Raw genomic sequence first — 27,225 nt, 5'->3', positions numbered from 1 at the left:
TCTCCAAATTAATCAATTCCACTTTCAAGAGTAGCCACCTCTCTGAAAAGCCATAACAGGTTTTGCTTGTTACCTTGCAGTGACAGACAATTTGCTCTCTCAGTTACCGAAACTGTACTGATGTCTAATGTAGAATGTAAAAAAGATATCTCGATAGGTCACAAGTGTATTGTGATATAATTAATCACTGTATCGGAAGATTTCAGTACTGAACACCAGTCAGGTTCAGCACCAATCACATTAATGCTAATATAATGTAATAACAGCTAATAGCTAATAACATGTCATAACACGCTCAAACGTTTTTATGCTAGCAGCTATCGAGCGCCTACGACTAGCCAGGCTACAGGTTCATTTCCGAATGCTAACCCGTCCTTCCTGAACACATTGCTGAACACCTCGGAGTTCTCAGTGCGGAGTCACAGCCACATTCACTTCTTCATCCTGCTCAAGTTTTCTGACTTCACTGCTGCCATAGCAACAGCGAGTGATGTCTCAGTGATGTCATTAACATTGTATTTCTGGATGTTGAAGTGTCCTTCGCTCTGATGGTACAAAGACACTTAACAAGAACAACACACACACACACACACCCAGACACACACACACCAAACGAGCATTTAAACACATCCTTGTTTGATAAGAGTATCAGAAGTCAGAAGTACTTCAGTGACTGCAGACAGAATATTAATCCAAACACACACTCACACACACACACTTCAGTGTCTTCCTCAGCCTCAATTATCTGACGAGTCAGAGCTCACACTTAGTGCCGGTCTGACACCCTGACTGACACACACACGCACACACACACACACACCATTTCACAGGCATTTCTCACGCATTTCAAAAGCACCTAACTGGGGTGTGCTAACTACGCTATTATTAGCGATGGCTGCAAACTCCCATCTGGAAAGAGGTACACAAGTGTGTGTGTGTGTGTGTGTGTGTGAGCTGATATTACATTCTCCCATCAGAACAAGTGCTGAAATTTTATACAATGTCACAAAAACAATGCATAAAAACAAACTACAATTTTTTATAATGCACCGAGCTGGCTGTTAGCTATTTAGGTTACGCTAGCTGTCAGCTTGTAAATTTCTTTCATTTATTGAAACTCCCAGTGTGTTATAATGCCTTTGCTTGTTGTTTTTTCCTTCCTCATATCAATTCTTGTGTATGTTTGTCGCATGTATGACGTGTAACCATAATTATTTAGCTAATTTAAGTTCGACTGTTGGCCAGGCTCGATGTAAGCAAGCAGCTAATCGCGTCACACTTGTAAGAAAGGGTCCTGATATTCCTTATTTTTAGTGCTAAGATCAAATAAAAGATTCTTCGTGAGACCCAATTTACTGTCGTTAAAAAATTCCACAGAAATATTATTGTATGCATTTTCAAACCATAACTTTGTAACTTTAAGAAGCCGAATGTTTCGGTTTGTGTGGAAAACCTTCGTTTCTGAGCAGGGAGCTGTCAAAGAAAATCAATAAATAAACGCAAACAAATATGAAAGAGAGAAGGAGGAAACTTGAGCCCTCAAGGTCCTTCCATGTTCTCTCTTTTCATAACAGAGTCTTTTCATACTGAGAAGAAATAAAGAAATGTTCCAGGACAAACACCTCCTGCTGATTTTATTATGTATGTATGTATGTATTTATTTATTTACTTAATCACTTATTACATATGATTTATTTAATACAATTGATTGATGCAAAATTATCATTTTATAACAATAAATTCAACCCAATACTCTCAAAATAATCAACCACCACTATGAAGCCATTTCTACCCTGTGCTATTTTATAAGTATTATAAAATTACATTTTTGTGAATTTTCTTTAATTAATTTGTTAATACACTCATTAAATAACACAGGTATCTAGATTCAGTTCTTTATGGTTAGCTGAAATTATTTTCCCCTGTTTGTTGATATGAAACATTATTCACTGTTATATACTGATTACAACAGCATTTAATATTAAAATCAAATCAAATTTAATATAAAATATTATATATATAAAACCCGGACATTAATAAATAAAAAAGCAATAAGTCGTATTTTGCATTATAATTCAATTGTGCAGCGCATTTCTAACAGATGATTTTTTTTTTTACTAATGAAAAATATTTTTTATTTTATTAATTTTTCTTTTTCTTTGTTTCTTTCTTTCTTTCTTTCTTTCTTGACTTTTAGTAGAATGAAATTCTTATGGAGTGATTTTTTGTCCTGTTTCCCAGCTGGTGTGGGTGTGTGTGTGTGTGTGGGTGTGTGTGTGTGTGTGTGTGTGTAAACAAACAAAAAATTTTTCAGTTCTAAAATGTATTTTTGACCTCTTTTTTAAATGAAAAGTCTCCAATACTGTATATGAACCTGTATATGCATGTATACATATCTAAACTGTGTATGTATAAAGCTATAAAATTCATTCTCTTAACTAAATAGTCTAATTGTTATTTTTCAGAAAATAAGCAGAAATTCCACTTATTGTTAAACTTGTGTCTGTGCTGTCTCAGATTTGACTGAAAAGTATTTGAATTACTTTTAAGAGTAATATTAATGACAGATAATACACACGGTTTTTCATCTCAAACTATATATATATATATTTTATATATATATATATATATCAGGCTTTCACAACTCGGATGTCGGATTTGGAAAAATGTTACAATAAATAAATAAAATCCGTCTTAGAAACTCAGCAGAAACGAAGAAAAAACACAGTATTCTTCACTGTGTAAGGGATTTTTCTTTTCCCTCTCAGAGCAACACAACTCTGTATTAAGTGCAAGTCCAGCACTCTGAACTCTGTATACATCTGAACTGAATAATATTGACACCTCTATTAGAAATGTACAGCAGCTGATCAGTGTTACGCCTCTTTACAAACTCTGTGTGATTCCTAAACATCTCAGCAGTAAACCTGCTGTATGATGTATGAAAATAAACAAAAATCAATAAAGTGGTTTGAAATGTACATTTCTACCCTTATAAACGGCACCATTATTGTTGTGGAGTGTTTTGCGTCGGTCTTTAACATACTGTAGATTTCCCACGGCTGTGTGACACGACCTCACATGGGAACATCCCGCAAACTAATCACGCCCTGAATTAAATACAGACAAATTTGTATATTAAAACTGACGGTTGAAATATTATTTCCATAAAATCACCCTGTGGTATTTATTTATTTATTTATTTTAAATTTGGTATTTGTAAAATTATTCAAATTAAAATTAAATTGATCACCCCCATGCTTTTTTCTTCTTCCTCAACTTCTTCTTCTTCTTCTTCTTCTTCTTCTTCTTCTTCTTATTATTATTATAATAAGTGTTCATATCCTGTTTGTGCCCAATAAAATGACACACAGTACAATAAAGCTGTTAATGAGATTATTAGTGTTATATTGATCATATCCTGTACACTAAACTCCAGCACACTTATTTTATCATTAACAAAAAAGAAAAAGGCCTCATTACTCTGTCACATCTTTTCACATTTAAGGAGTGAGGCAGGAAATGGATTAGTGAGCGGTCTTATACTTACACACACACACACACACACACACCCTTTTCAAGAGATGAGTCATCTAAATAACGAAAAGACTTTCAAAGCGCAACTGATCTCTTTGAAGAACACACACACACACACACAGGCCTTTGCCATTGAAGAATACACACACACACCCACACACACAGGCCTTTGCCATTTCTGAACCAAAGCCGCATATTCCTGCCATGAAAACACCCGGCAGGCCATCGAGACATTTCGCTGAGTCAGCAAACACCACAACTCCACCACATCATAAAGCCCGAGAGGAACATACTCGAGACATCACGCATCACGTTTTCTCCTCATGTGGGTCCAATCTCCATGTACGCCTTGACCTCCTTCATACACACTCACTCACATACACCACAGAGTGGAAATACAGTAGGAGTTTAGACTTCCCATCTGAACACATCCTGAGTTTTGGGGCTTTATTCAGAAGAACAGTTACCATTTTTTTCCTTTATATCTTGGATGAATTTTTTGTGAAATTTACATGGAGCTATGTCTACCTTTACATCCCTTTGTAGGTGTATATTATATGCCAATACTTTGTGCAGCCCAACAGATGGTCCACGCTCAGTAATTACACACCTACAATCTCTATGGAGCATACTGCTTTATATCTCTTAACATCAGAAGGTGTTGATTAATCCTCTAGAACAGAAGCTCTGACAGTAACGCAGGTTTATATTACTGTGCTTGTTCTAATCTAATACATTATCGTTTTTATAGCAACAGCTCATTCATAGCAAATAAATAATCGTTGATGTGGTGATGTTTTCTGTAAAGAGATGTTTAAGTACTGTAACATTTATGGAAGGAGTCTCCAGTGTCAGTGGTAAAGCTGCAACTAAGTTTTCCGACATCTTCAGGACAGAGCGAGGAGCTGATGTTGTTGTTTTTTTTGCGGTTTCTCGTCTTTTTTTGTTTTGCTGTCTTATTAACTTGAAGGGAGAGGGGAAAAAGACAGGCTGGTGAGGGAAATACTGTTGATAGCTTTCACAATAATAAATGTAACTATAAAACTACATAACAATTGCTGTGGTGTAAGAGGAATAAAACACTCAAGGGCGCCTCGTTACAGCAAAATAATCAGAAAAATACTTTAACATACTTAAACTTTTTGCCACGTGCTTGGATTTTTTTTTTGTTTTTTTTGTTTTTAAAGAAGTTATTGGTTCTGATGACATTTCCCTTTTGTAAAAATCTTATTATGACATTTTTACACATCATGAATCTAGCAGCTAAGAAGCAATAACATATTTTTCCATCCCTATTACTTAAAGCGAACGAGTGTTAAAAAATTCACAATGGAACCTATTCAGATCATTTCGATGGACTTTTGTTGCTTAGGGTGTATGAATTTAGGCTTTTTTTTCTAAATATCACTTAAAAAGTCAAAGGAATGTCCATGTTCATGAACCAGGAGTATTAAAAAAAAAACACATTATACTTGAAGTGAAAAAAATAATAAAAAATCCAACACCTTTATAAAGAAAATTTTTTTTATTCACACTGTCAAGCTATACCTGAAAAAAAACAATAACACTTTCATAATAAACAAAAATTATTATCTTGGTCTAAAATACTTAATATGCTTAAAATAAAAAGTCTTAAAATACTTTAATTGAACGGAATATAGTAATATTCTTTGACATATAAAATAGAATTTAGTTGCATTATGCAGCTGATTTCAGAATATATAAAAATATAAAAATTTATATATATTTCCAATAATAATAACAATAACAACAACAACAACAACAACAATAATAATAATAGTAGTAATAATAATAATAATCATCATCATCATCATCATCATCATAATAATAAATAAGCTAAGATGGTCCAACAATGATTTTTGTGCAGAAAATTTGTAAAGCTTCACCAGAGAAACTAGGATCATGGTTTATGTGTTAAAATACAGTAAACCAATTTGGATCTTATATTTAATATTTTCCTGCACATGAAAGCATTAATGTCTTAATATTTTATAGCTGATTGAAAAGCCAAAACGCCACGGAGAAACCCGGCGTGCGGCAGGAGAGACCGGGCCGAGACGTGACTCATCACGACAGGATGTGAATGATGAATATTCCCACAGGAGGCCTGAGCCTTGTGAAGTCCTGTACACATCCTGAGAAGAGTTTCAGGGCATCTGGAAGGTGTGTAACGTTTATAAATCATTAAGAGTGTGTTTAATAACTGTAAAAACATCAAACTACGGATAGAGACATGAAGATGATGGACATGCTAACACAGGAGGACAACGTGCAAATTGTTAAACGAACGTGTCCGTTTTCCTGTGCGAACAGGTTTCAGCTCGTTCCTCGGATGTAAATGTGTTGGAGACATTCCAAGCTCTCCTGTCGTGAGAAACGTTATCCTGGATATCCATCATCAGGGTTTGTCACATATTCTGGAGCTTCTTTAATGCAATCAAATGCATTCAAAATGGTAATATCTGGTTAAAAGCAACAATGACATGGAGCTTCGTTTGAAATAAATTCAAACTGTCTGCCTGTATTAAAGTGTTTGCATGAGCCGGAGTGATCGTGTACAAAGCCCAGAGGGGTGGGAGATATCTGATACCTGCCAACAGGTAAGCGCTGGCTGAAGAGTGATTCCTGCCCCTGAGCACCATGGGTGTTCATTTAAAATCATTTTTTTAAAAAGAGAGAAAGAAAAGCACAAATGGTTCCCGAAGAGGCCCCTTTTTCTACAAAAGGTGTTTACAGCCATTTATAACTCTAAAACACACACACACACACACACACACACACACACACACACACACACACACAGAACAGGTAAATGTGTGACCAGTCGATTGAGAATCCAAAGAAGTCACAATGAATCTATCACAGACAGTAGCGATGGAACGATCTGCGCTTCTTTTGATGGCTGCGGATGATCTACTGCAGGAGCTGTTGATTTAGCCTGCCGTGTACGCTTGGAAAGTGACATGCTGTTGCAACTCGGACCAAAGCAATGATGCAGATATACAATATACACAAACCAAAAAAACGCAGCACAAACCCAGGGCTGTACAGATATATATGTATATATATATGAGCTTTTAAGATAGTGGGGTAGTGAAAATATTCCTGCTACACACACACACACACAGAGCGACCATTTAAACACATCCTTGTTTGAAACTGCCTGGAACTGATAGTTTTAAAACAATCCTTCGTTATGTCGTAGTCATTCGCAAATTAACGCTAGGCCTACGCCCGATTCTGAACGAAGTTGGTTGCGTATTGATTGGAGGTTTCTGAAACGAATTGTATCACAGCAGATTCAGCGGTATCGTCAAAGATTTGATTGCTGCCCAGTCTGAGACTATTATTTAAGAAAGAACAAAAAAAAAGAGAAAAGCATAGGGTCATCACACCAAATATCGACTTTGTTTAGTATATTACTGATTACTTCTCATTGTAGTATTTTTCTTTTAAGTAGAAAGATTGAATTTCATTATTTTTGAAGTCATGTTTACTTTACAGCATTTCTTTTGCACAGTACTGTATATGTAAAGACTATATAAAGCTATAGATTTATAGATGAACTTGTACTAAGTTGTATTAAAGTGTCAAAGCTAGGGTTAGGGAGCTGAGGTTCTTCCTCTGGTTCATGGACTGTGAGCATTTCTAAACATTTAGCACGATATACAGCAAGCAGGGCAAAGTGAGGAAAAATAAATACCAATATCGCCATAAATTTGAGGTTTTTTTTCCTTGAGATATTATTGGTATCTTTTTTATGACTTTTATTTGAACTCTGATGGGAAGCAGCTGATATTGATTGAGATATAATAGTAAAAATCTCTTGAATCTTTAAATAATCTTCTTTTTAAAGAAGTAGCAACTGTTTTGGTAGCAAATCTGTACTGTAATACACTCTGTGCATGGTAGAAATGTTCAAGTATCATGATGACATTTTTGTCATATCGCTCACCCATAGGTTTGCGAATCACTGCAAAATACAAAGGAATTCTTTTGTGTGTGTGTAAAAGTAGTGGTGTATATGCCGAGCCAAACAAAAGCTCTGTGTGTGTATATTTTTGGAAAGTAGGCCAGCGTCTGGTCAGCTCCACACTCCACACTCTGGAGGAGTCGGTACTGGAAAAAGGGTCGTAACCTCTAAAGTAGTCTGCTTTATACGACACGTCGTTGGTGAGAGCCTGTCTACGAGCAGAGGAATAAAAGAGAGAAAGAGATCGAGAAAGAGAGAGAGAGAGAGACAAGGAGAAGAGACGAGGAGAGGCGATGGTGACTCATCACTCCCACATCAAACGTACCTGAGTGGCTGAACAGTTCCTTCACACCGACAGCCAGAACTCGACCTCAAACAAACCCCACCTGGGCAAACATGCTAAAAACCTCACGGCCAAAATGGAGCCCACAGATTTACATACGGCCTTAAACTGTCGCTCACACAAACACACACACACACACACACACACACACACAACAGAGTCATTAATATTTCTGCTATTAGGTGTGTTATTTTCACACACATGCCCAGTCTTCATTTTCATTGTGTTATGAATAAGAGATGACACCATGTTGTGTGAGCAATAATTAGGCACATATTTCCAACTCACAGGTTCTAATCTTGCTAACAAAAAAAGAACAAAAAAATCAAAAAAGAACAAAAAAAAATTCCTTGAGTACATATACATGTCTCAGAGGAAAGAATGGCTCCACAGCATAAATGTTTGGATTTATAAACAACCAGCTGAGTATAAAAAAGGCTTTATTTATACATATTTACCATGCATGAACGTCATACATATTATAATGTATTAAACAAATCCTGTCCAACTTGTAACACAAATATATTATATAAGAAAATTGAGGTATAGATACTAAAAATATGAAGCTCTGATGCTCAGCACATTCGACCTGTTCGTGTGTTATTACTGAACTTGTTCATCAACACGCAAATACAAAATACTCACCATATTTCATTCTGTTGGCTCATAAGACCAAGGTTAAAACTTAAATGTGACAAGGTTAAAACCTAAATCTGCTTCGTGAACGATACACACACACAGTCGTGCACCTTTTTCTGAGCAATCTGACGATGACGTGTCTTGTAGGAGGGGATCAGGCTATCGTTCATCACATGGCACTGCAATTCCAATGACATTTAAACGAAACTTTTGCCCCTTCTATGCAAATGCTGTAAAGAAGTGACAGAAGCTGTAAAGAAACGATCAACTTGAATGATTCCTCAGATCAATCTTATGGCACGCGTGGTCCAACGTTTCTTCAGTTCCTAGCAGCGATTAGTTTCCATTTACTGGCTAATACACAAAATGAAAGACCAAAATAAACCTTATAAGTGTGGTTTCATCTCATCCTGTCATGTTTGACCTCATTAAATGAGTATAGAGTCTTCACGAAGAAAAAGTTGCAGAAAGCGTTGGTGCGTGTGGTGAGTATGTAGCTACTGCAGCTAATTCACTTGGCAATTGATTGGATTTTCACAGTGATTAGTGCCTTATTTCATTTGTGTTTCATTTGTACTTGGCTTTAGAAGCTCTCTATATCTAATACTGTTTCTCATCAGTGCTAACTACTCCAGGACAGCTTTACGCAAACCCTGCAGTGAAAGTTCACTGGGGCGGTCATCATCATGCCCCAGATTGAAACACAGAGGCTGACCGGGGCAGAAAGGCGAAGGGTGACAGACAAAGTGTATTATTCTTATTCCACATGGAGGTCTGGTGATTCTGAAACGCGAATATCTGAAGCTTCTCGTCCAGGCCGAGGTTGTGAAAGAGTCACAAGAGGCTTCAGGGGAAAGTTAGTAATCAGGAGATGTTATTAATCATTATATGTAACCATTCCTGAACTGTGGCAAAAACATGAGTGGCATGTAAGCAACGCTGCAACACAATCTGCACCTTTAGTGTTCAGAAAGTTCGATGAAGGTTCAGAAGAGAAGAGCTGAACCTGATGAATCGGGTTCTAGAAAGTTCCCAGCCGCCTGGTTTACTGGTGTGTGATAGAGAATGTTGGGGATTTCGAGGACGATGAGGTAGCAGGGCTGGAATGCCAGGCCTGTGTGTTAATGCAGGCTTCATTCCATTTGTTCACTGAGTCAGCGACGGACAAACACTTTAGCACCGAGCTTCACCAAAAACATGTTCCTATTAACATCATTAACAACGTGGACATTAAAAAAAAAAACACCACCAACTCACATGATCAAATCTGACCAACTCAGATGCTTAATCGATTCGCATCATGTTCACACAACAAAGAAAAAACAATTCAGGTTAATTTTTTAAAACTGATCCTATTTGTTTGTTCAGACTGTAGTGTAATAGTTGTTATGGTAACCATAGTAGCTAGTTAGTTAGCATGGAGACTTTACCAGGGGTAATTCAGATGCAATTCTGAAAATATCAGGAGCAGAACAAAACATGAAGACGCAACGCCAAATCCAAAATTCATTGGGGAAACTCAGTCACAGCTCAAGAAATCTGGATTTGTTTAAGCTGGTTAAACAAATATGGTTTAAATCTGATCACACTTTTTTAAAAATCTAACCTTCTCATTTGAGCCTTATTTTAAGGAGTCATTTCTTTTTTCCTCATATGTCTATTAGGTTTATATTCGAATAAAGAATTTACTGGTGTTTATTTTATTTATTTATAAAATATGAGACTGCTAGCTCTTTTTTAACACTTTGCTGTTACTAGAATTATTGTGTTATATATTGTGTATTGTGAAAACACCAAGTATCGAGTACTTCACAGTGAGTTATTATTTAATTTCTGCGCATGAACATCTTCATTTATTTTCCAACAGCTTTAAAACATGACTTTGCTTTAGCTTCATTGGTCCTGAAGGGAAAATTGTCACACTGAGGTTCAGGACTTAAATATGCACCGTGCCACAAACATTAACGTTAGTGTAAAGTGAAAACGCATCCGACTATGATTGTGTAAGACAACATCGTCCTGAATGAAGCAGATGAGCCTCATTGTCTTACTATGCCACATTCTCCACCATGTTTCTGAAGCTCTCTCTCTCTCTCTCCCTCTCTCTCTCTCTCTCTCTTTCCCTGGCTATATCAGACCTAACCTAACAGATTTAGATCAGGTGCTGGTTCTGCTCTATGACCTCCATTTCCTCCACACGGACAAATGAGATCGAGTATGTGAGGCTCATGAACTGAACAGTGGTCCCAGCACTCATTTACTGCTACAACGAAAGTCACGAGCTGAAAAGCCACAGAAATCCAGCTCTACACTGGATCATAAACCACAAATTCTTCTTTTAAAAATGCCTTAGCCTTTCAAAAACTTCTATTTAAGCTCAAGAAAACAGCTATATTTTGTATATCTATCCGTATATAATCACTATTAAGTGGCATTTAGAAAAACACAATATTCATATGGTATGCAATTTGCAAATAATATGCATGTAAACTTATCTGTAGAACTGGAAATGTTTCTATAACAAAAGAAAAAAAAGTCTCTTTGTAAGATTGATTTGATTATATTAACGGATTTTCGCCATTCGTATCTTCAACACTGCTCTCTCTTGGTTCGAATCTTACCTGGAACATGTATACACAAACACAAATCCTTCACTAGACCCCTTATGCAAGGTGTTCCTCAGGGTTTTGTCCTTGGCCCGCTGCTTTTTATTGTCTACATGCTGCCCCTTGGTCATTTCATCATTCAGCATCAAGGGATCCATGATCACCGCTAAGCAGAGGATACACAGATCTACTTTACCATTAGTGCTCACACATCCCATCTGCCTCAGACCTTAGCTGCTTGTATAACTGGCATAAAACAATAAATGAACTGTGATTTTCTAAAATTAAACTCTAAAACTAAAATTTTAAAACTTATTGGACTGCATACAATATTCTCAAACCCTTGTAAATTGTTAGGAACCTTGGCATTACTTTTGATCCCTTACTCACATTCGAACCACACATTAGCTCCGTTATTAAAGAGTTTCTCAGTCATAAAGATGCAGAAACTCCCGTCCATGCATTTATCATGGCCCTTCTTGACTACTGCGATGCCATTTTAATTGGACTACCATCCAAGGCCATAACCAGATTACAAGATATTAAAAATGCAGCCACTATAGTTCTCACCTGCTCTTCTAGGTCCACTTTCACATTACACACATATTACATACCCTGCACTGGTTACCTGTAGCATCTAGGATTCAGTACAAATCTTTCTTCAGTACTTTAAAGCCCTTCAGTACTTTAAAGCCTTTCAATCCACCCCCCCCCCCCCCCCAAAAAAAAAAACAAACTTTGGAATTCACTCCCACAGACCCACCGAAATGTTACCGCTATCTCGACTTACAAATCCCAACTTAAAACATTCATTTCTTCAGAACTTTGGCTCTTCTCCTAAGAGCTGTAATATTTATTACATTGTTCTTTCGTTTGCTTTATTCTTCCTCTCTATTTCCATTGTTTTCTTTCTTTCTTCTCCTATGTCTATTAGTTTGGAATGTAAAGTGTCCTTGAGCTGTGGAAAGGATATATGTAAATAAAACATTATTATTATTATTATTACTACTACTACTATTATTATTATTATTACTTCATGTTATATTTACAATCCAAGTGATTTTTTGTGTGAAAGAATTTAACTGTAAAGTGCTTCAGTTAAAAAAATAATACATTTAAAAGCTTAGTAGTTTTTGGAGAAAACAATGCTGGTATAATTTTAAAGAAAGCAGTATCCGTATCAGTTGATACTCAAGGTTTCAGTATGGGTATCAGAAAAGAAAAAAAGTGGTATCATGCCATATCTACTAAGAAGCATAAAACAGATAATATTATAAGCAAAACTGCTACTAAGAACTATTAAAAATTAATATTATAAAAGTTTGACAATAAAAAAAAAAGCAGGCTGCACGATTGATGCTTAAGCCTAGTCCTTCAGATGGCTAGGAGCCCTTGGATGGAAGCTCTACAAGACCTCACATTATTACAGAGAGAGACAAAGATTCAGAAATACTACATTAGCAAGAATTTAAAATGAATCTGAAAATTCAATGGAAACCAGTGTGGGGAGGTGAGGATCAGAGCCTTGTGTTTGGCCTTTGCAAGAAGACATGCTGCTGGACTGACTGGAGACAAGCCTGAGCTCCTGGACTAAAGTTGTTTTCACACTTGGTCCGAACACTCAGAACCTTTCTGGGCTCGTTTGGTGGGTGGGGCTTATAATTGCAGGTTCACTTAGAAGAATTCGTTCCAAAGCGTGGCTCAGTTACACAAATCCATACATCACTTTCATGCACATAGGTTTGAAAAATGGAGGCACTAGTTTTTTATTTTTTATTTTCTTATGGTACCCAGACTCAAGCGTTGAAGACAGAATTTAGGATGTGTGACATCATTTTGAAGGAATACCTGTGAACAGGGCGCTGATCTCGTTTACAAGCTGACATGAGACTGCTTTTTCACCGTGCTCTCAGTGACAACTAGAATAACCCTTTCCCCGGGGTCACGAAGGTACAAACAGGAATTAATGTGACAAGTTCAACCTATCATGTTACTCGGCATGTGATCCTGAGTGCATGTAGCTTCCACACCTGATGTGAACAATGCAGCAGTTCAGCTGAAGCGAACCCCAGACCTCCGTTTTTACAAGGATCAAAAATCAAATCTCTGGACACACTCAGTCCATACAGGATTTCGTGGAATTTTTTGTGATTATTGCGGCCAAAACTGTTTGATTTTGCTGCTGCTTTTTGCAAAATTTGCGATGTGACTTGGAGTTTATGCTTTATTTCATATTTTTTTTGCAGAAAACTACTTGAATGGGTGAAATTGCAATTGCAGGAAATAGATATGCACACTCTTTTGTTGCATGAAATAGGTTTGCACGGTGATGTTTCTTGTTAAATGAGACCTTTTAGCTGTACTTATGTTCGACGCACATCAATCGAAGACCGCTTTGTGATGACGTTGTGATGTGATGACATCCCATCACACATCTCGGCCCAAACCTGCAGAAAATCTGCGGTAATTTAGAAACATTGCAAGCTCCTCCGAATATTGCGGAGTATTGCTTGATTTTGTGTTCCTTTCTGCGATGACAAAATCCTGAAGGGACTGACACACAGATCACACTTGGCCAGTCGGGGCTGAAACAGCTCAGAGTCTGAAATGCAATGGCCTGAAGTAAGTAAACAAACAAAGAACTGCACTAGTCCAGACTGAGTGTGTTTTTACTGTTTGTATCATAGTGTTCATGTAAAAAAAAAAAAAAAAATACATTTAACACTCAGCTCAGCATTCACACACACACACACTGATTATTCAGTAAGTATAGTGAAACAAGAAAAGATCTGTAGAGATGACCACGAGAGTGAAATCTGGACCTGCCTGTTTAAGTGGTTATGTACACAAAGACAATGCAATCTGACAGCACTGATTCTCATGCACTCTAATTTGCATTAAGTGAAATGTGTGAAATGATGTGCCTTTCTCTCACACATCATCGTCGTCGTCACTCTGTGTGTGTGTGTGAGTGAGTGTATGTGTCTCTCTCCCTGCTTCATTTTGCTAGCGGTGGGAGTGAAGGAGGTCACCCACTCCTCTGAGCGTAGCATCACAAAGAGGTGACCTTGCTCTCTCCTGCTTGGCCTGGATTCTGTGAGGATGCTGCGCTGGTAGGGAAAAACTGTGTCACCACACACATTCACACACACACACACACACACATGAAATTCAGGTCCATTTTTAAAAAGCTTGGAGAGAGTAAACATGTTAAAATGGAAACTCTGAAAGTCCACCAGAAAGGGAAAGTTACATTGACTACAGGAATTAGACTGATAAGACACACACACCTCTGAAATGTTTGGGGGGGGGGGGGGGGGGGGGGGGGGGTTTGTATAGAACGTCTTTATCAGAGCTCTTAGTAATGCTAAGAATGAGGATGTGGTGTTGGGCCGAGTGATCAAAACCAGACCTGAGAACGTGTGTATACACACACACATACACCTCTATGCATTAACTAACATGCCAGATACACGGACACAGATGCACACAAACATACAAATCCATCCATATTACTGTGATCACCTGAATTCCCATCTCTCTCTCTGCCCAGTCAGAAGAGTTTTCATTATTCAGCACCTTGGCCCAGACAGGGAGGTGGGGGGTTGAGAGAGAGAGAGAGAGAGAGAGAGTGTGTGTGTGTGTGTGTGTGTGAGAGAGAGAGAGAGAGATATCATGACCAACTGCGCACAGACAAGCTCTGAATCTCAACCACCGAATCCCAGAGTGAATAAGACACAGAGACACAGAACGCCCCCTAGTGAGTCTGCAGGGGATGTGCGGTCTGACACAGAGAGAGAGAGAGCCCCCTACAACATAAACAAACAATGCACACACAGACGTACAATATATACATAGGCTACAATATAGATGTTAAAGACGGCATTTAAATAATTACTTTGTTATTGTTTTGTATACATAACGAGGGGAAAATTCAAAACTGCTGTTCAGAATAAAGGTCACGCTACAGCGATATATTTTTGAGGAAGCAAAAGAGGTTTTGTCTAAATGGTTCCTTGCTTTGTCCTGGGGGAACCAATAAAGGTTCAATGCAGATATCAATAACAGCACAAGTTCCCAGCCCTGGTCCTGGAGAAGTGCCTGTCCTGTGATAACATTCCCACTTTGAGTGGAAGAAGAATGGCTGCTAATGATCTGATTAGTTGAATCAAGTGTGAACACTAACATATTCCAAACTGAACCCTATCTAGACCCATCCTTGCTAACTAACCCGCCATAGAATCCCTGTGGAATGTTTTTACACATTAAATATTTGATGCATTAATAAAAAGTGTTTGCAATATCGTCCGGCGATCACAAGATCAAGCCAGTAGAGTCCAAGACTACTTGAATTGTATGAAATAGTTTTTCACAGTGATATTTGTTGGTAAATGAGACCTTTCAGCTGTACTCATGTTCGACGCACGTGAATCGAAGAGGACTTTGGCTAAATGAGCGTTGTGATGACGTCACAGACCAAATCTGCAAAAAATCTGCGATAATTTTGAAAAATCGCAAGCTCCTACGAATATTGTGGAGTTTCTTTGATTTTGTGTTCACTTCTGTGATTTCAAAGAAAACAAAACTGATCACGCTGTCTGAGTAGGAGGAGCATACTCTCTCTCTCCTGTCAATCACAGTGACACTAGAGAATTGCTGGTATCTGTGAGCTCATGTATGAGGAAGAGGGCAGATAGTACTTGCATCTGAATATGGTACACTGTCCTGTAATGTCACATGAGCAGCACTTGCAGAGGATAGCTTCATGTGCCTCGGCGGAAGCATGAGTTCGGATTAGAAATGGTACATTTATATGCTGTGTCTTTATAAGCATACGTAAATTTTTTATATGCTTATACATACACACTGATGTGGGACAAAATATCAAAAAATATTTATAATTGTATAAAATGCTGAGCAGGTTCACTTGATCTCGATTTTGGATCAAGACGGCAAAAGGAAAAGATCTACCTGCCCTTAAAAGATGAATCTGCATTTTCAGTGTTTCGACAGCGCTCAATTCAATTTTCTCTTATATAGCGCTTTTAACAAGAGACATTGTCACAAAGCAGCAGCTTTACAGAACTCCGGATACAGATTTAATCCAGATGATTCATTAGCGGGAATGTGAAGGAAAAACAGAAGAGCAACTGTGAGTAAGAACATTGATGCATGGAGCGGAATATTACAGTCAGGTCGCGGGGCACAAACTTGTCATTACACTGATGAGAAACATATTGACCACCACTGTGTCAAAGTTAGGATCTGGTAAAGAAAAGGAGGAGTAAATACTTATGCATGCAGGTTAACACACTATAAGGACTCCGCTATCCTGTGTCCTATAAAGAAATAAATTAAAATGGCTGTTATAATGATGTGCTGTACCCAATTTTCCAAAGTCAAAGTCATCGTGATTTACACTGACACACTGCGGCCTAGTTGGATGTCCTCTTATTAGACGCAGACGGTGCTCTGTGTGTTACACCGGGTTCTTGTATAGGAATGAAGCAACATCAAGATGTGTGCTACTGTCCCTGCCAGCTATTTCTACATACGCTTTTAAAACGTTGACTTCCTCCAATTCCCTTTCACCATCATACCCAGATTTATTTGACCCTACTGCGTCTTGTGACATACATTTTTTTTTAAAAGAAGTCGTTCTTTGTCTTTGGAAACCCGGTAAACAGAGCAGCGGGAGAAATTTAATTACAACACCAAATCGTGTGACTCAGGACTGTGACTCAGGACAGAACAGAACTTCAGATCCAGAACCAGCCTCTTCGTTTCTTTTTGTTTAACATTTATTTAACTGGGAAGTCTCCTGGGATTGGCAAAATCTCTTTTGCTTCTTTGCCATATGATCACAAAGTCTCAAAAGGAACAGGAAAGAAGTCAAGGTTTTTTTTATGGCTTAAAATATATAAGCATTTATGAAATAGTAGTATTATAGTACAAATAATAGTATTGCATTTTGAATAGCTTGTAAAAACCTAGTAATAAATAAATAAATAAATAAAAAGTAGTCTTAAAAAAAATCTTGATACTTTGATACTACAGAAGTGGGGTTTACAGGAACTGATTGGAGATTAGATTCTGCATCCATTTTTAATTGTTTTAGTAACTTACAAAATAAAAATAATTAAACTTGTAGCCAGCACATGAATGAAGTTACAGGATAGGAATTCAGTGCATGGTTTAGTTCAGAGTAAACCTTAACTGGTGCTGGCATCTGCAGGCTTCATGTGGTCAGTGCGCTCTGAAACACAATCACAGAGGGCTCTGGAAATATTAACCATCAAGTCTTGGTCATCAGTTCTCCTGAAATCTTTATGAATTCACCCATTTAGAAGGACTGCACTGATCTGTCATGAGTATCAGACATGTCAGACTGAGTCACTGCATCAGCATGGGACTGGATCTCATTCTGATCACAGACACAAATTCCAGTCGTTCAGCCAGAATCAATTATTTCCACCTTGCTAAATTAGAGAATACTTACAGTGCGTCCACACAGCTTCTGATGTAAAATAATCATACTACTACTACTACTAATAATAATTCAGTATCTGAATTCAGAATCAAGTACTGTCCATTAGTCAACCTTTTATTTATACTTATGAAAGATTTACAGTCTTGCACCTTTATACAAACAGTATTTAATACATGGGTGTGTAAACATTTCTTTATTTGCAAAAACAGAGGCAAAAGCTAATCAGTTGCAGTAATAATCAAACATTTACACTTGCCTTTTGGTTTGATATGCAAATTTCAATCACTTCCTACTGTACTCTTGAACAGGGCTGTATTACAGATCTTACAGATCTTACAGATTTCACTTACACATCCCTTCATCAAGCTCAATTCTTTATTTTCGTTGCTTTGCTGCTCAGAGGCTCTTTAACATTAATATTAGGGCTATTTTGGGATCGATGTCTTAGCGACACCTGGAGTTCAGACCAGAACTTTTTAAAAATTATTATCCAGAACTTAACTTGTTGATGGACTCTTTAAATAGCTGGTAGTTTAACTCATACTACTTCTAAAGCTCTTACAATAAAACACAGTTCAGATTGTTAGAAAGTGGCAGAGGTGAGATTCAGAAGAAACAGCACATCATCTACTTATCCACTACAGGAGTCATTTTATTCAAATTAGGCTAAGAATTCTAGTTTACATGGTTAGTTATGGATATCAACAAACTAGTTATTACAGTAAATACTGTACTGTAGGTGTGAATAATGGATCTACATGTTTATTGTATGAGGTTTTGTTCACTGACTTACACGCCGGACATTTCATCCAGCTCTGTGTGTGTGTGTACAGATATGATAAAAACTTATGACTTGATAAAGCATCTCAAAACAACTTTCCTTAAGTGACAAAATTCACTTTAAATCATTTATTTTCTGTGATTTAAGTACTTCTCCCTAAAACCACACAGCTTAACATAAATATCTCTGAGCCAAGTGCACTGAATTCTACAAGTAAAAGATATATTTTTGACCAATACAGAGTATTTCTAAATCAGTAAATTCAGAAATGAACATCCAATGATTACTTAAAATAAAGAAAAACACACTAGAACTCAAATGAATAATTTTCTTAATGCATTTCTAAAATAGTTAGAACCTAACAGTTATTAATTTATTAACCTAACAATAATTAATTTGGCTAAACTATAAGGACAAGCCATTTCTCCTCCCACCCAGGCTCAGCCCCTCCCTCTGGTCTCTTTTACCGCTGGAATCATGGGAAGGGTCCGTTTACTCCTTGGCGTCGGCGAACTGGCCAGTCTCGATGCAGGAGATGCGGTGGATCCATTTGACGGGAGGGGTGTGATGTGTGGAGGGGTCGTAGTGCTGCTGGTGTGGTCTCGGAGCGTGGGGAACGGAGTACAGGCTCATCTCGCACAGCGCTACTTCCAGATCTTCCTCAGCATCTACATGGGAAAAACAACAAGGAATTATAGGTCATGGGGTTAATACGACACCAAAAGACCATCTTGTAAACTTGCAATCAGCACACAGAATTATGGAACTGACTTCTGAAGGTGATGCTCCTCCAATATTTTCCAAAACAAGAGAAAAGTTGTCATTACACTGACTTCCAAATGGGACAAACTTCATCTCAAGAGCACAAGATGTGGAGGTGCTGGATATTAAGCTATGAATTTCATAAAATGCTAACCTTAAGTGCTACATTAGCCTTGTACCTCCAGTGCAAAACTAAAGAAGCAAACATCAGGCACCAAATACGTCTCAGCTGATTGACTACATTTGCTGTATTTGGAAAAAAATGTGAATGGTCAAATGGAAAACTGTCAAACGTGAAGACTGGACCAAACTGGATCAAATATTGACCAGAGGCTGGTCTCACCAACAGGACCTAAAGTGGCCTGAAGTGCACATAAAATGGCTTGAAACTATAAGAGTTGCACAGATTAATTTTTACCAGTCGTCTTTTCAATAGTTACAGCAAAAAGAGTATGTACAAATACAGAGGAACTGCTAATTATAATTAGGCTTTTGCCTTGTTGTTGTCTTAGTGTTGCTTGGTGATTTCTGAGGTAAGATTCTGTTGTTTTGTTCTCATGGCTTGCTAGAAGTTTCTTCTTAGCAATGTTGGCACCTCCGGGACACCTATCCAGATCCTTAATACTTACACAACCAGCAGAAAACTGAGTCCCTTCATTGGTACAGCCAAGGCCTGGAAATTTTTACTTCTTTTTGAAGAAAAAGCAAAGCAAGTTAAAAAGTGCAATAATGAATACACATCACATCTTCAGTGTGTAAGATTACCATAGGGTGTCTTATTGCTCATTTCTTTCCCCTTCTCCGTCCTGCGCGAGATCTCTTCGATCTCCTGCTCCCAGTCCTCTTCTCGAGGAACATGAGCGGTCTTTGTCTGAACTGGAACAAAATCTGCTTTATCCGTCTTCCTTTTCTGCTTAAACCAATTTCGGTTGCACCATATTCTTGCTTTGTCCTGAAGTCTTTCACCAGCTTTTGGTGTTGAGGTGAAAACATGTGATCGACACCTACACTTGGATAAGGTTTGGGGCATTTTATGCAATCAACCTGTAAAAACAAAAAAGATCACTGATTTTAGAGAATTAGAAACTCAGTTTATTGTTACTTAATATTTTGGAACAATCTGAGCTCTTTGGATCAACTAAAGCAGGTGGTTTAATGTTCTTTGGCCCTTCATAGAGTAAAAAGTAGCCTTTAATAGACTTTTATACAACTCGAGATTTGAGGGTTTTACAGTTCCTTCAGATGTATGCCAATCATTTTACAAACACGTTTTCTTTAAACAGTGAGTGACTAAGAAAAAAACTCCCTATTTAGCTACATAAATTCAGAAGAGTTAGCTAGCTAAAGCAAGTTTAGCTGACAAACTAAAGTTACGTCCAAAATGTCTCCAAAGCTAACAACAGTAACAAAGCTAACAATTTAAACGTTTAATGGACAATAAAATGATGAGAAATAAACTAATTGTGCTCATATTTAAAACAACCTATTACATATCTTTGCATCACAATAGTCAAAACTCACCAAGGCCAATTCTCGAGCTTTCTGTTAAAATCGCTAGCACGTCACGCGCACATATTTGAACCTTTGACATTTTTAAATCAGAAAGTCCGTTTTTGTCCGTTATACTTTCAGCTTCAGGTGTTGACTTAGTTGTGTCGGGAACACACTATTTTTGAACCTGAACTAAAGTTACAGCTATCTAATGTCAGATTTTTGAATTGTCAAACTGAACATTAATGATCATTAAAGTTTAGCAATGTAATATGGAGCAGGATAGATCTAAAATCAGTTAAGGTGGAAGTTAAGGCTTTACCTGATTCTCCAGTCAGCTTCTTTGAGTCTTTAGCTTTTGAATCTTTTAATACATGCGCCGTTATTTTTGGCATATTTCCAACGCTCCCCCCCCCTTTACATTTTGCTTTGTTCTCTACTTTCTCCAACATGAAACCCTTCCAGACTTCCAGTTTCTCGATTTACAGCATCTGTGAAGTGAATCACTTAAGAGTCGACTCGCCGCTTTGGATTGAACACTAGAAAGCCTAGAGTCACAGAATCGACTCTTTTTATGACGCCCTACCGATCGTAGACGATTGCATTGTTTTTCTTTTTGTTTAAATTGATTTTTAACTCTTCATTGTGTATAAACTAGTATTAACTACAAAACTATTTGAATATGCTTTCTCCATAAATAACTCTTTAGTTTTAAAATGCGATTAACAGTCAATAAAACGAGTACATTTGACCGTTAAACCCAGCTCAATGTGTGAAATAATTTAGTTAACCTCATTACCTAATTAATTAGTTTCTTCATGTGATTGGCTCTAACATCACGTGACATTTCTAAATAGGGCAGGTGGATTCTGTTTCCTTGAGATCACATTGATACATATTTTATAGTTCCGTTTCAAATACACTAGGTAATTTATTCTATTTTGATGATTTTTTTTTTTTAATCCATATTTAAATCAGAGCATTTAAAACAACCAGGGACACTAATTACACTAAATAATATTAATGCTACTCAGCTAACATATATATAAATCTAAGTGCCACAGGTATGCTAGTCTATGTCAGTTGTGCAATAGCTTCCTGAAAATGTAAAATTATATGACTTGATGGATCATTAAAAAAATTATTACAAAGAAACCACAGACTGAATTTAGCTTTTATTGCCAACATTTCTAACCAAAGTTATATTCTACTCATCTTCAACATGCTAACGGTGAGTCGTTCAGCCATGTTCAGGACGGCACAGTATATCCCATTTGGATTTTTTTTTTTTTTTTTTTTTTTTTTTTTTAAACTGAAGACCAGAAAACATGTAACAATACTCCAGTTTACACTAATAAATTAACAAGGTGCTAATCTGAGGCATTTAAAATGTTCCGGTGTATGAAATATCTATAGAAAAGTGTCAATCAACAGTCAGAATGACTGAAATTTGATTAGCAAAGGATTAAAGAGGGTAAAAGTGGACATCATAAGCCATGGTAGCCTGGTCAACACATGACTCCTGCTTTAACCCCAGCTAGCATTCGGCTTCTGTCGCTAAAGTAGTGATACAAATATTGCTTTCAGAGCTAGTAGATATTTTGTGGGGAAAAAAAAGTGAAAGCTAAACTATACAACACAGGTGTAGAAAAAGTTGAAAGTAGTAACTTGAGTGGTAGGTATAGAAAATGAGTGAGCATTATAGTTACCTATACAGTATTTACAGGTTGCTTATAAATTGCACTGAAATGGAACATGATTCAAAAAGGTGCAAGACAGAAACAATCAGCAGATCTGTCAGTGGGGTTGCTTTATAAGAGGCACAAACACTTGAAAGAACTTGTAAAAAAAAAAAAAAAAAAAAAAAAAAAAAAAAAAAAAAAAAAAAGATAATGTTTGTGTTCATAGTGCAAAGGTAAATTTGCTCAGTGTATGTGACACAATTCTACCTTGCAAAAAAAAAAAAAAAAAATTAAAAAAAATAAACAGCAAATTAGTGGGGAAACCAAAACAGGTGTGTAGCAAATCATCAAAACTGACCCAGCCACCAAAATCATCACTAACCAATTTTAGTGATGCACCAATCCCGATACTGAGCCGTTACCTGCCATTGATATGTAAGTAACATGTCCTGAATGTAATTAAATGTGAAACTTTGGCTAAAAATGAAATATACACAAAGTTCCTTTCACCCTCAAACGGACTGGTGCTTCGTTATTCAATTTAGAACTAATTTACACAACAGATGAATTAGCATTAGAGTAAAAATAAAATGAGGGAATGCTGCAAATAAAAAACACTTCTGAAATGAAGACCCTGATTATGATGATGCAGATGTCTGCTCCATCATCATTCTTTGCAACAGCTTAAAAACAGGAAGCACTTGTGATGATATGACGAGGAGTCATAACACACGCACATTCATAACGCTGAGTCATCATTCAGATGCTGCTCTTACTAACTAGGCATGTACTGGTAATCAGTTATGCCATATACCATGATAATGAGGGTGTGCAATATTATTAGTGAATCATTTCTAGGTAGGCAGCATTTTTTGGGGAAGCTGTTGTGCTCCTGCTAAAGTCTGTATTATTCTGAAATCTTCTAAAAGCCCTTATTTTGGAGTAATATAATCCAAATGTAAGCCAATGAGAACAGGTAGAAATATTGTGATAATAGCAGGTGGAAATGTAATATCAGCTCATGCCTATGTAATGTCCGGATTACACTAAGTGAATGGAAATTCTGGGTCAAAAGGGGCAGAGCACAAGTTCAATCTGATCAGCCAATCACAAATGTGATTAGGTCACATCAACAAAAACACTGCTTTGCTCTGAGTCACTTCTTCACGTAAAATGACGATTTTGATTACAAAATATAACATCAGCCTAATGATAGCTAGAGAACTATTGAGGTATTTGAGGTATTAGCAGGGTTACCAGTGTCGCACCTGTATCACAGCCACAATTAAGTCAGTAACTGGCAGATAGGATTTAAGTTAAGCTCTGCCCCTCAAACCGGCCATGGCAATATCAGGATGTGCTTTATTAAACAATTCATTTTCCATCTCACACTTCTGGTTCCCCTCTCGGACACTTTCTCAGACTCGTATTTCCCTCTGATCAACTTACTTAACACCAAAATCAATCCCAAATCATCAGCTCTGAGATGAGCGCTTAGTACAAAAATAACATACAGAAAAAGACCATTACAGTTCTCAATTCTTACAGTTCTTAATTCTTCATCCTGCCATTCCAGTGACTATTCCCTCAATCAGTCATATACAGTACCGATGATGAATAACTCCAGGACGTCCTGAAATCTCACAAAGGGAACACGCTTCACACCAGGAAGTTCAAATTCTTTCAAAAGAATGCAGTTCCTCCTCCAGGGCAGCAGGGGGCGATAAGCATCCAGTTTTTAGTTGTAAATACCAAGAGCTTGTTTTCAGTACTTAATCTCCAAGATGGAAGGGTTGTGGTCGAGGATGGATAATATAATCTTGTCCATGTACTGCCTGAGACGGATGTTGATCTCCTCCTGCTCCTTCAGGGCATCCATTAACTGTGGAAAGACAGATGAGACGATTAGCATTTAGCGAACCATGCTACACCGGAGCTTCCATTACATGTTAGCAAACATCTCGGCTGAATGTATTTGAGGGTCTGTTCAAAGAAATGTAACAAATTTTTGCAGTGCGACAAGATGAGGTCATCAAAGAAAAACAAATAAAAGGAACTAAAGAGAGAACCAGAACATACTCTCCCTACATCATTACTTTTTTATATTCCTTATCCACCCCAAAATGTCTACACTGGCTGTAGGAATGTGTAGGAGCTGTGGAAGTGATACCTGGTCACGTGAGGCATTCTCGATTTCTGCGGCCAGAGACTGAGCTTTCGTTTGTGTGGCAATCAGGTTCTTAGCTTCATGGAGACTCAGACTGATGATCTGACCATTGAGCTCTTCGTTTTGTTCACGGAGTCTCTGGTTCTCCTGCAGGGGGCAAAACACAATATACAACCTCAAACCTACTGCTGATTTGAGATCATTTCTCATAACACCCCTCTCTCTCAGCACTGATTCATAATTTACTTCTGCTCCGAGATCAGCACTTGTACATCTTATTCTTAAACAGCAGTGTTAGTTCTGACTGGAGATCAGTTGTAATCTCTTATTCTTAATGACAGCTTTATTTGTGACTTCTGATCTGAGATCAGTGTGGATAAGTCTTATTATTATTACTGTTATTATAGACAGCTTTATGTCTTATCTGAGATCAAACCTTATCTGACTTATTCTTAAAAACAGCTTTATTTCTGATCTGAGATCAGTTGTAATGTCTTCTTAAATCTTATATCCAGCTTTATATTTGATCTGATTATCTTATCTGCTATCTTATTATTCCTAATATCATCATTATTTCTAATTTAACATCAACTGTAATGTCTTATTATTCTTAAAGACAGCTTAAATTCTAATCCAGGATCTTTGATCTCTTGGTCTTTCCTCAGGACAGCTTTGTTTGTGACTTCTAAGTCGTTGAGATGCTTAAACCTACTGACACTACACTCTGTAAATGCATTCTATAAATACACAGATATAAAATAATAATATTATATAACATTAACTTAAAAAAAGAGGGACTATTAGCTATACCAATCTATTATCTAATAAATCAGCATTGAATATTATTTTGCCTTATAATATTGCTTTACAAAAAAAAAAAAAAGAAAATATGTCTAGAAAATATGGGATTTAATTATCCAAAATTATCCAATGACTCAATCTGAGACTACTACAAACACACAATATAAAATATACATACACTGTATGGCCAAAAGTATGTGCACCCCTGACCATCACACCCATATGTGCTTGTTGAACATCCCATTTGTGAGTTTTCTCCACCTTTGCTGTTATAATAAGCGCCACTCTTCTGGGAAGGCTTTCACTAGATTTTAGAGCATGGATGTGGGGATCCAGTTCCACTGAAGGGAAACTAATGCTAGAGCATACAAAAAGACATTCTATACAATTGTGTGCTTCAAACTTTGTGGTAACAGCTTTAGGATGAACCACATGTGTGTGATGCTCAGGTGTCCACATACTTTTGGCCACAGAGTTTATAAACAAACTGATGTTGGTCTAAATGAAAGCAAATCTACAGACGAGCTAAAAAGGTCATGACGTCATGAATTCATGAAATTAGCTGATGGAATGAGGAGTCAATGTGAAGTGTACATTAATCTGGTCACTACTGATCAACGCTGATCAACGTTGATCAACACTGATCAACGTTGATCACTACTGATCAACGATGTAAATTGAGAATGCAGCACTCGTTTGACAGCTACACAACAGATATGAACTTTATTAGAAGTTTTAGAAGCAGGAAAGTCGGGTGTGGTTATCTGCGGTTCATGAGTGATTTACTCAGAGAGCTTTACCACGTAGAGCTGTGCGCTAGCACACACTCGCTGCTGGAGGTTAGGGGGAACGTCCTGCGAAACACAGCACCACACAACACCAAGCAACACGCACACACACACGATTCTTCTTCGGGGTGGAAACGAGAACTTGTTCAGGTATATCAGGTTCTGTATCATGTATAGACATGTTTGTTTCTAACATTTATTCTATATTATCCAAACTCAGTTCCAACATCTATCTGTCTGTCAGTCTCTATCATCCTCCTTCACTCTGTCTCTCTCTGGCTGTCGAGAGAGCGTGAGAGAGAGAGAGAGACAGACAGACAGACAGACAGACAGACAAATGAGAGTGTGTCCAGTGAGATGTGATCAGTGCAGTTCAGAGCAGCAGATCAGAGATTTTATTCTCTCTCACATACACAAACTATCACATTGCATTCAGGGTAAATTCTGCTCCTGCAGTGTACACCAACATACTGTACACTAGATTGCTTATCTAATAGGAACAATCCATTAAAAAGCTGAAACAGAGAAAGGAAGTGAAGTGTCGTATCGAGTTCTTCTCACCTGTTTGAGCCTCTTCATTTCCTGTTCCAGTTCGCTCTCTCTAGTCCGTGTGGTGAATTCTGATAGGCTGATGGACGACCTTCGGATCCGCCCCACGCGCTCCACCTCCAGCTTGTAGAGCTGCAAGTGCTCGAGCTCTCGCCGTAGTTCCTCAATCAGCTACAAACACAGATCACCGATTTGCAGATCAGATTTCTTTTTCAATATTTTTTGTTTTAATTATTTTTCAGGTTTGAAATTCGGTTTAGTTTCAGTTAGCATTTAATAGTATACATTTCTATATTTTAGCTAAATAGTTAAAGACAACACAGTTAAATGTAAAAAAAAAAAATTGACAAAAATATTTCATTGAAAAGGAGGCAAAATAATAAAAAAAAATTTTAAACGCAGTTTGTTAGCAAACTTAAATATCACGATCTACATACTGTATAGGGATGTCACGAGAACCGATACTTCGGTACCAACATTCTTAAAACTGAGGTTGCAATTCTTCCGGACCTGAAGGGGGCAGCAAATACACACAAGTGTTTTAGTCGGTCCACCAGTGGTGAAGAAGAAGAATGCCTACAAGCACATGGGAAAA

At 37.4% G+C, this 27,225-nt stretch overlaps 1 protein-coding gene across 4 annotated transcripts in view; it reads right to left on the bottom strand.

The window, feature by feature from the left end:
• Positions 1 to 17,753: 17,753 nt before the first annotated feature.
• rab11fip4b (RAB11 family interacting protein 4 (class II) b) overlaps positions 17,754 to 27,225 on the bottom strand; it is a 31,303-nt gene continuing 21,831 nt past the window's right edge. For 2 of the 4 annotated variants that reach the window (XM_053638031.1, XM_053638032.1), the window contains exons 11-13: positions 26,643 to 26,801; positions 24,496 to 24,639; positions 21,807 to 24,207 (exon numbers count right to left, since the gene is read on the bottom strand). In XM_053638031.1, coding sequence (XP_053494006.1) covers positions 24,091 to 24,207; positions 24,496 to 24,639; positions 26,643 to 26,801 — 420 coding nt within the window. In that variant the 3' untranslated portion in view covers positions 21,807 to 24,090. Of the gene's footprint in view, positions 19,059 to 19,917; positions 20,197 to 21,806; positions 24,208 to 24,495; positions 24,640 to 26,642; positions 26,802 to 27,067; positions 27,141 to 27,225 lie in introns of those variants that run through there. The other 2 variants (XR_008387262.1, XM_053638033.1) reach the window with 2 other exon arrangements.

The sequence above is a fragment of the Ictalurus furcatus genome, chromosome 12, assembly GCF_023375685.1.
Source record: "Ictalurus furcatus strain D&B chromosome 12, Billie_1.0, whole genome shotgun sequence".
NCBI lineage: Eukaryota > Metazoa > Chordata > Actinopteri > Siluriformes > Ictaluridae > Ictalurus > Ictalurus furcatus.
The sequence above is the reverse complement of the archived record's forward strand: the minus strand, read 5'-3'. Positions and strand labels throughout refer to the sequence as shown.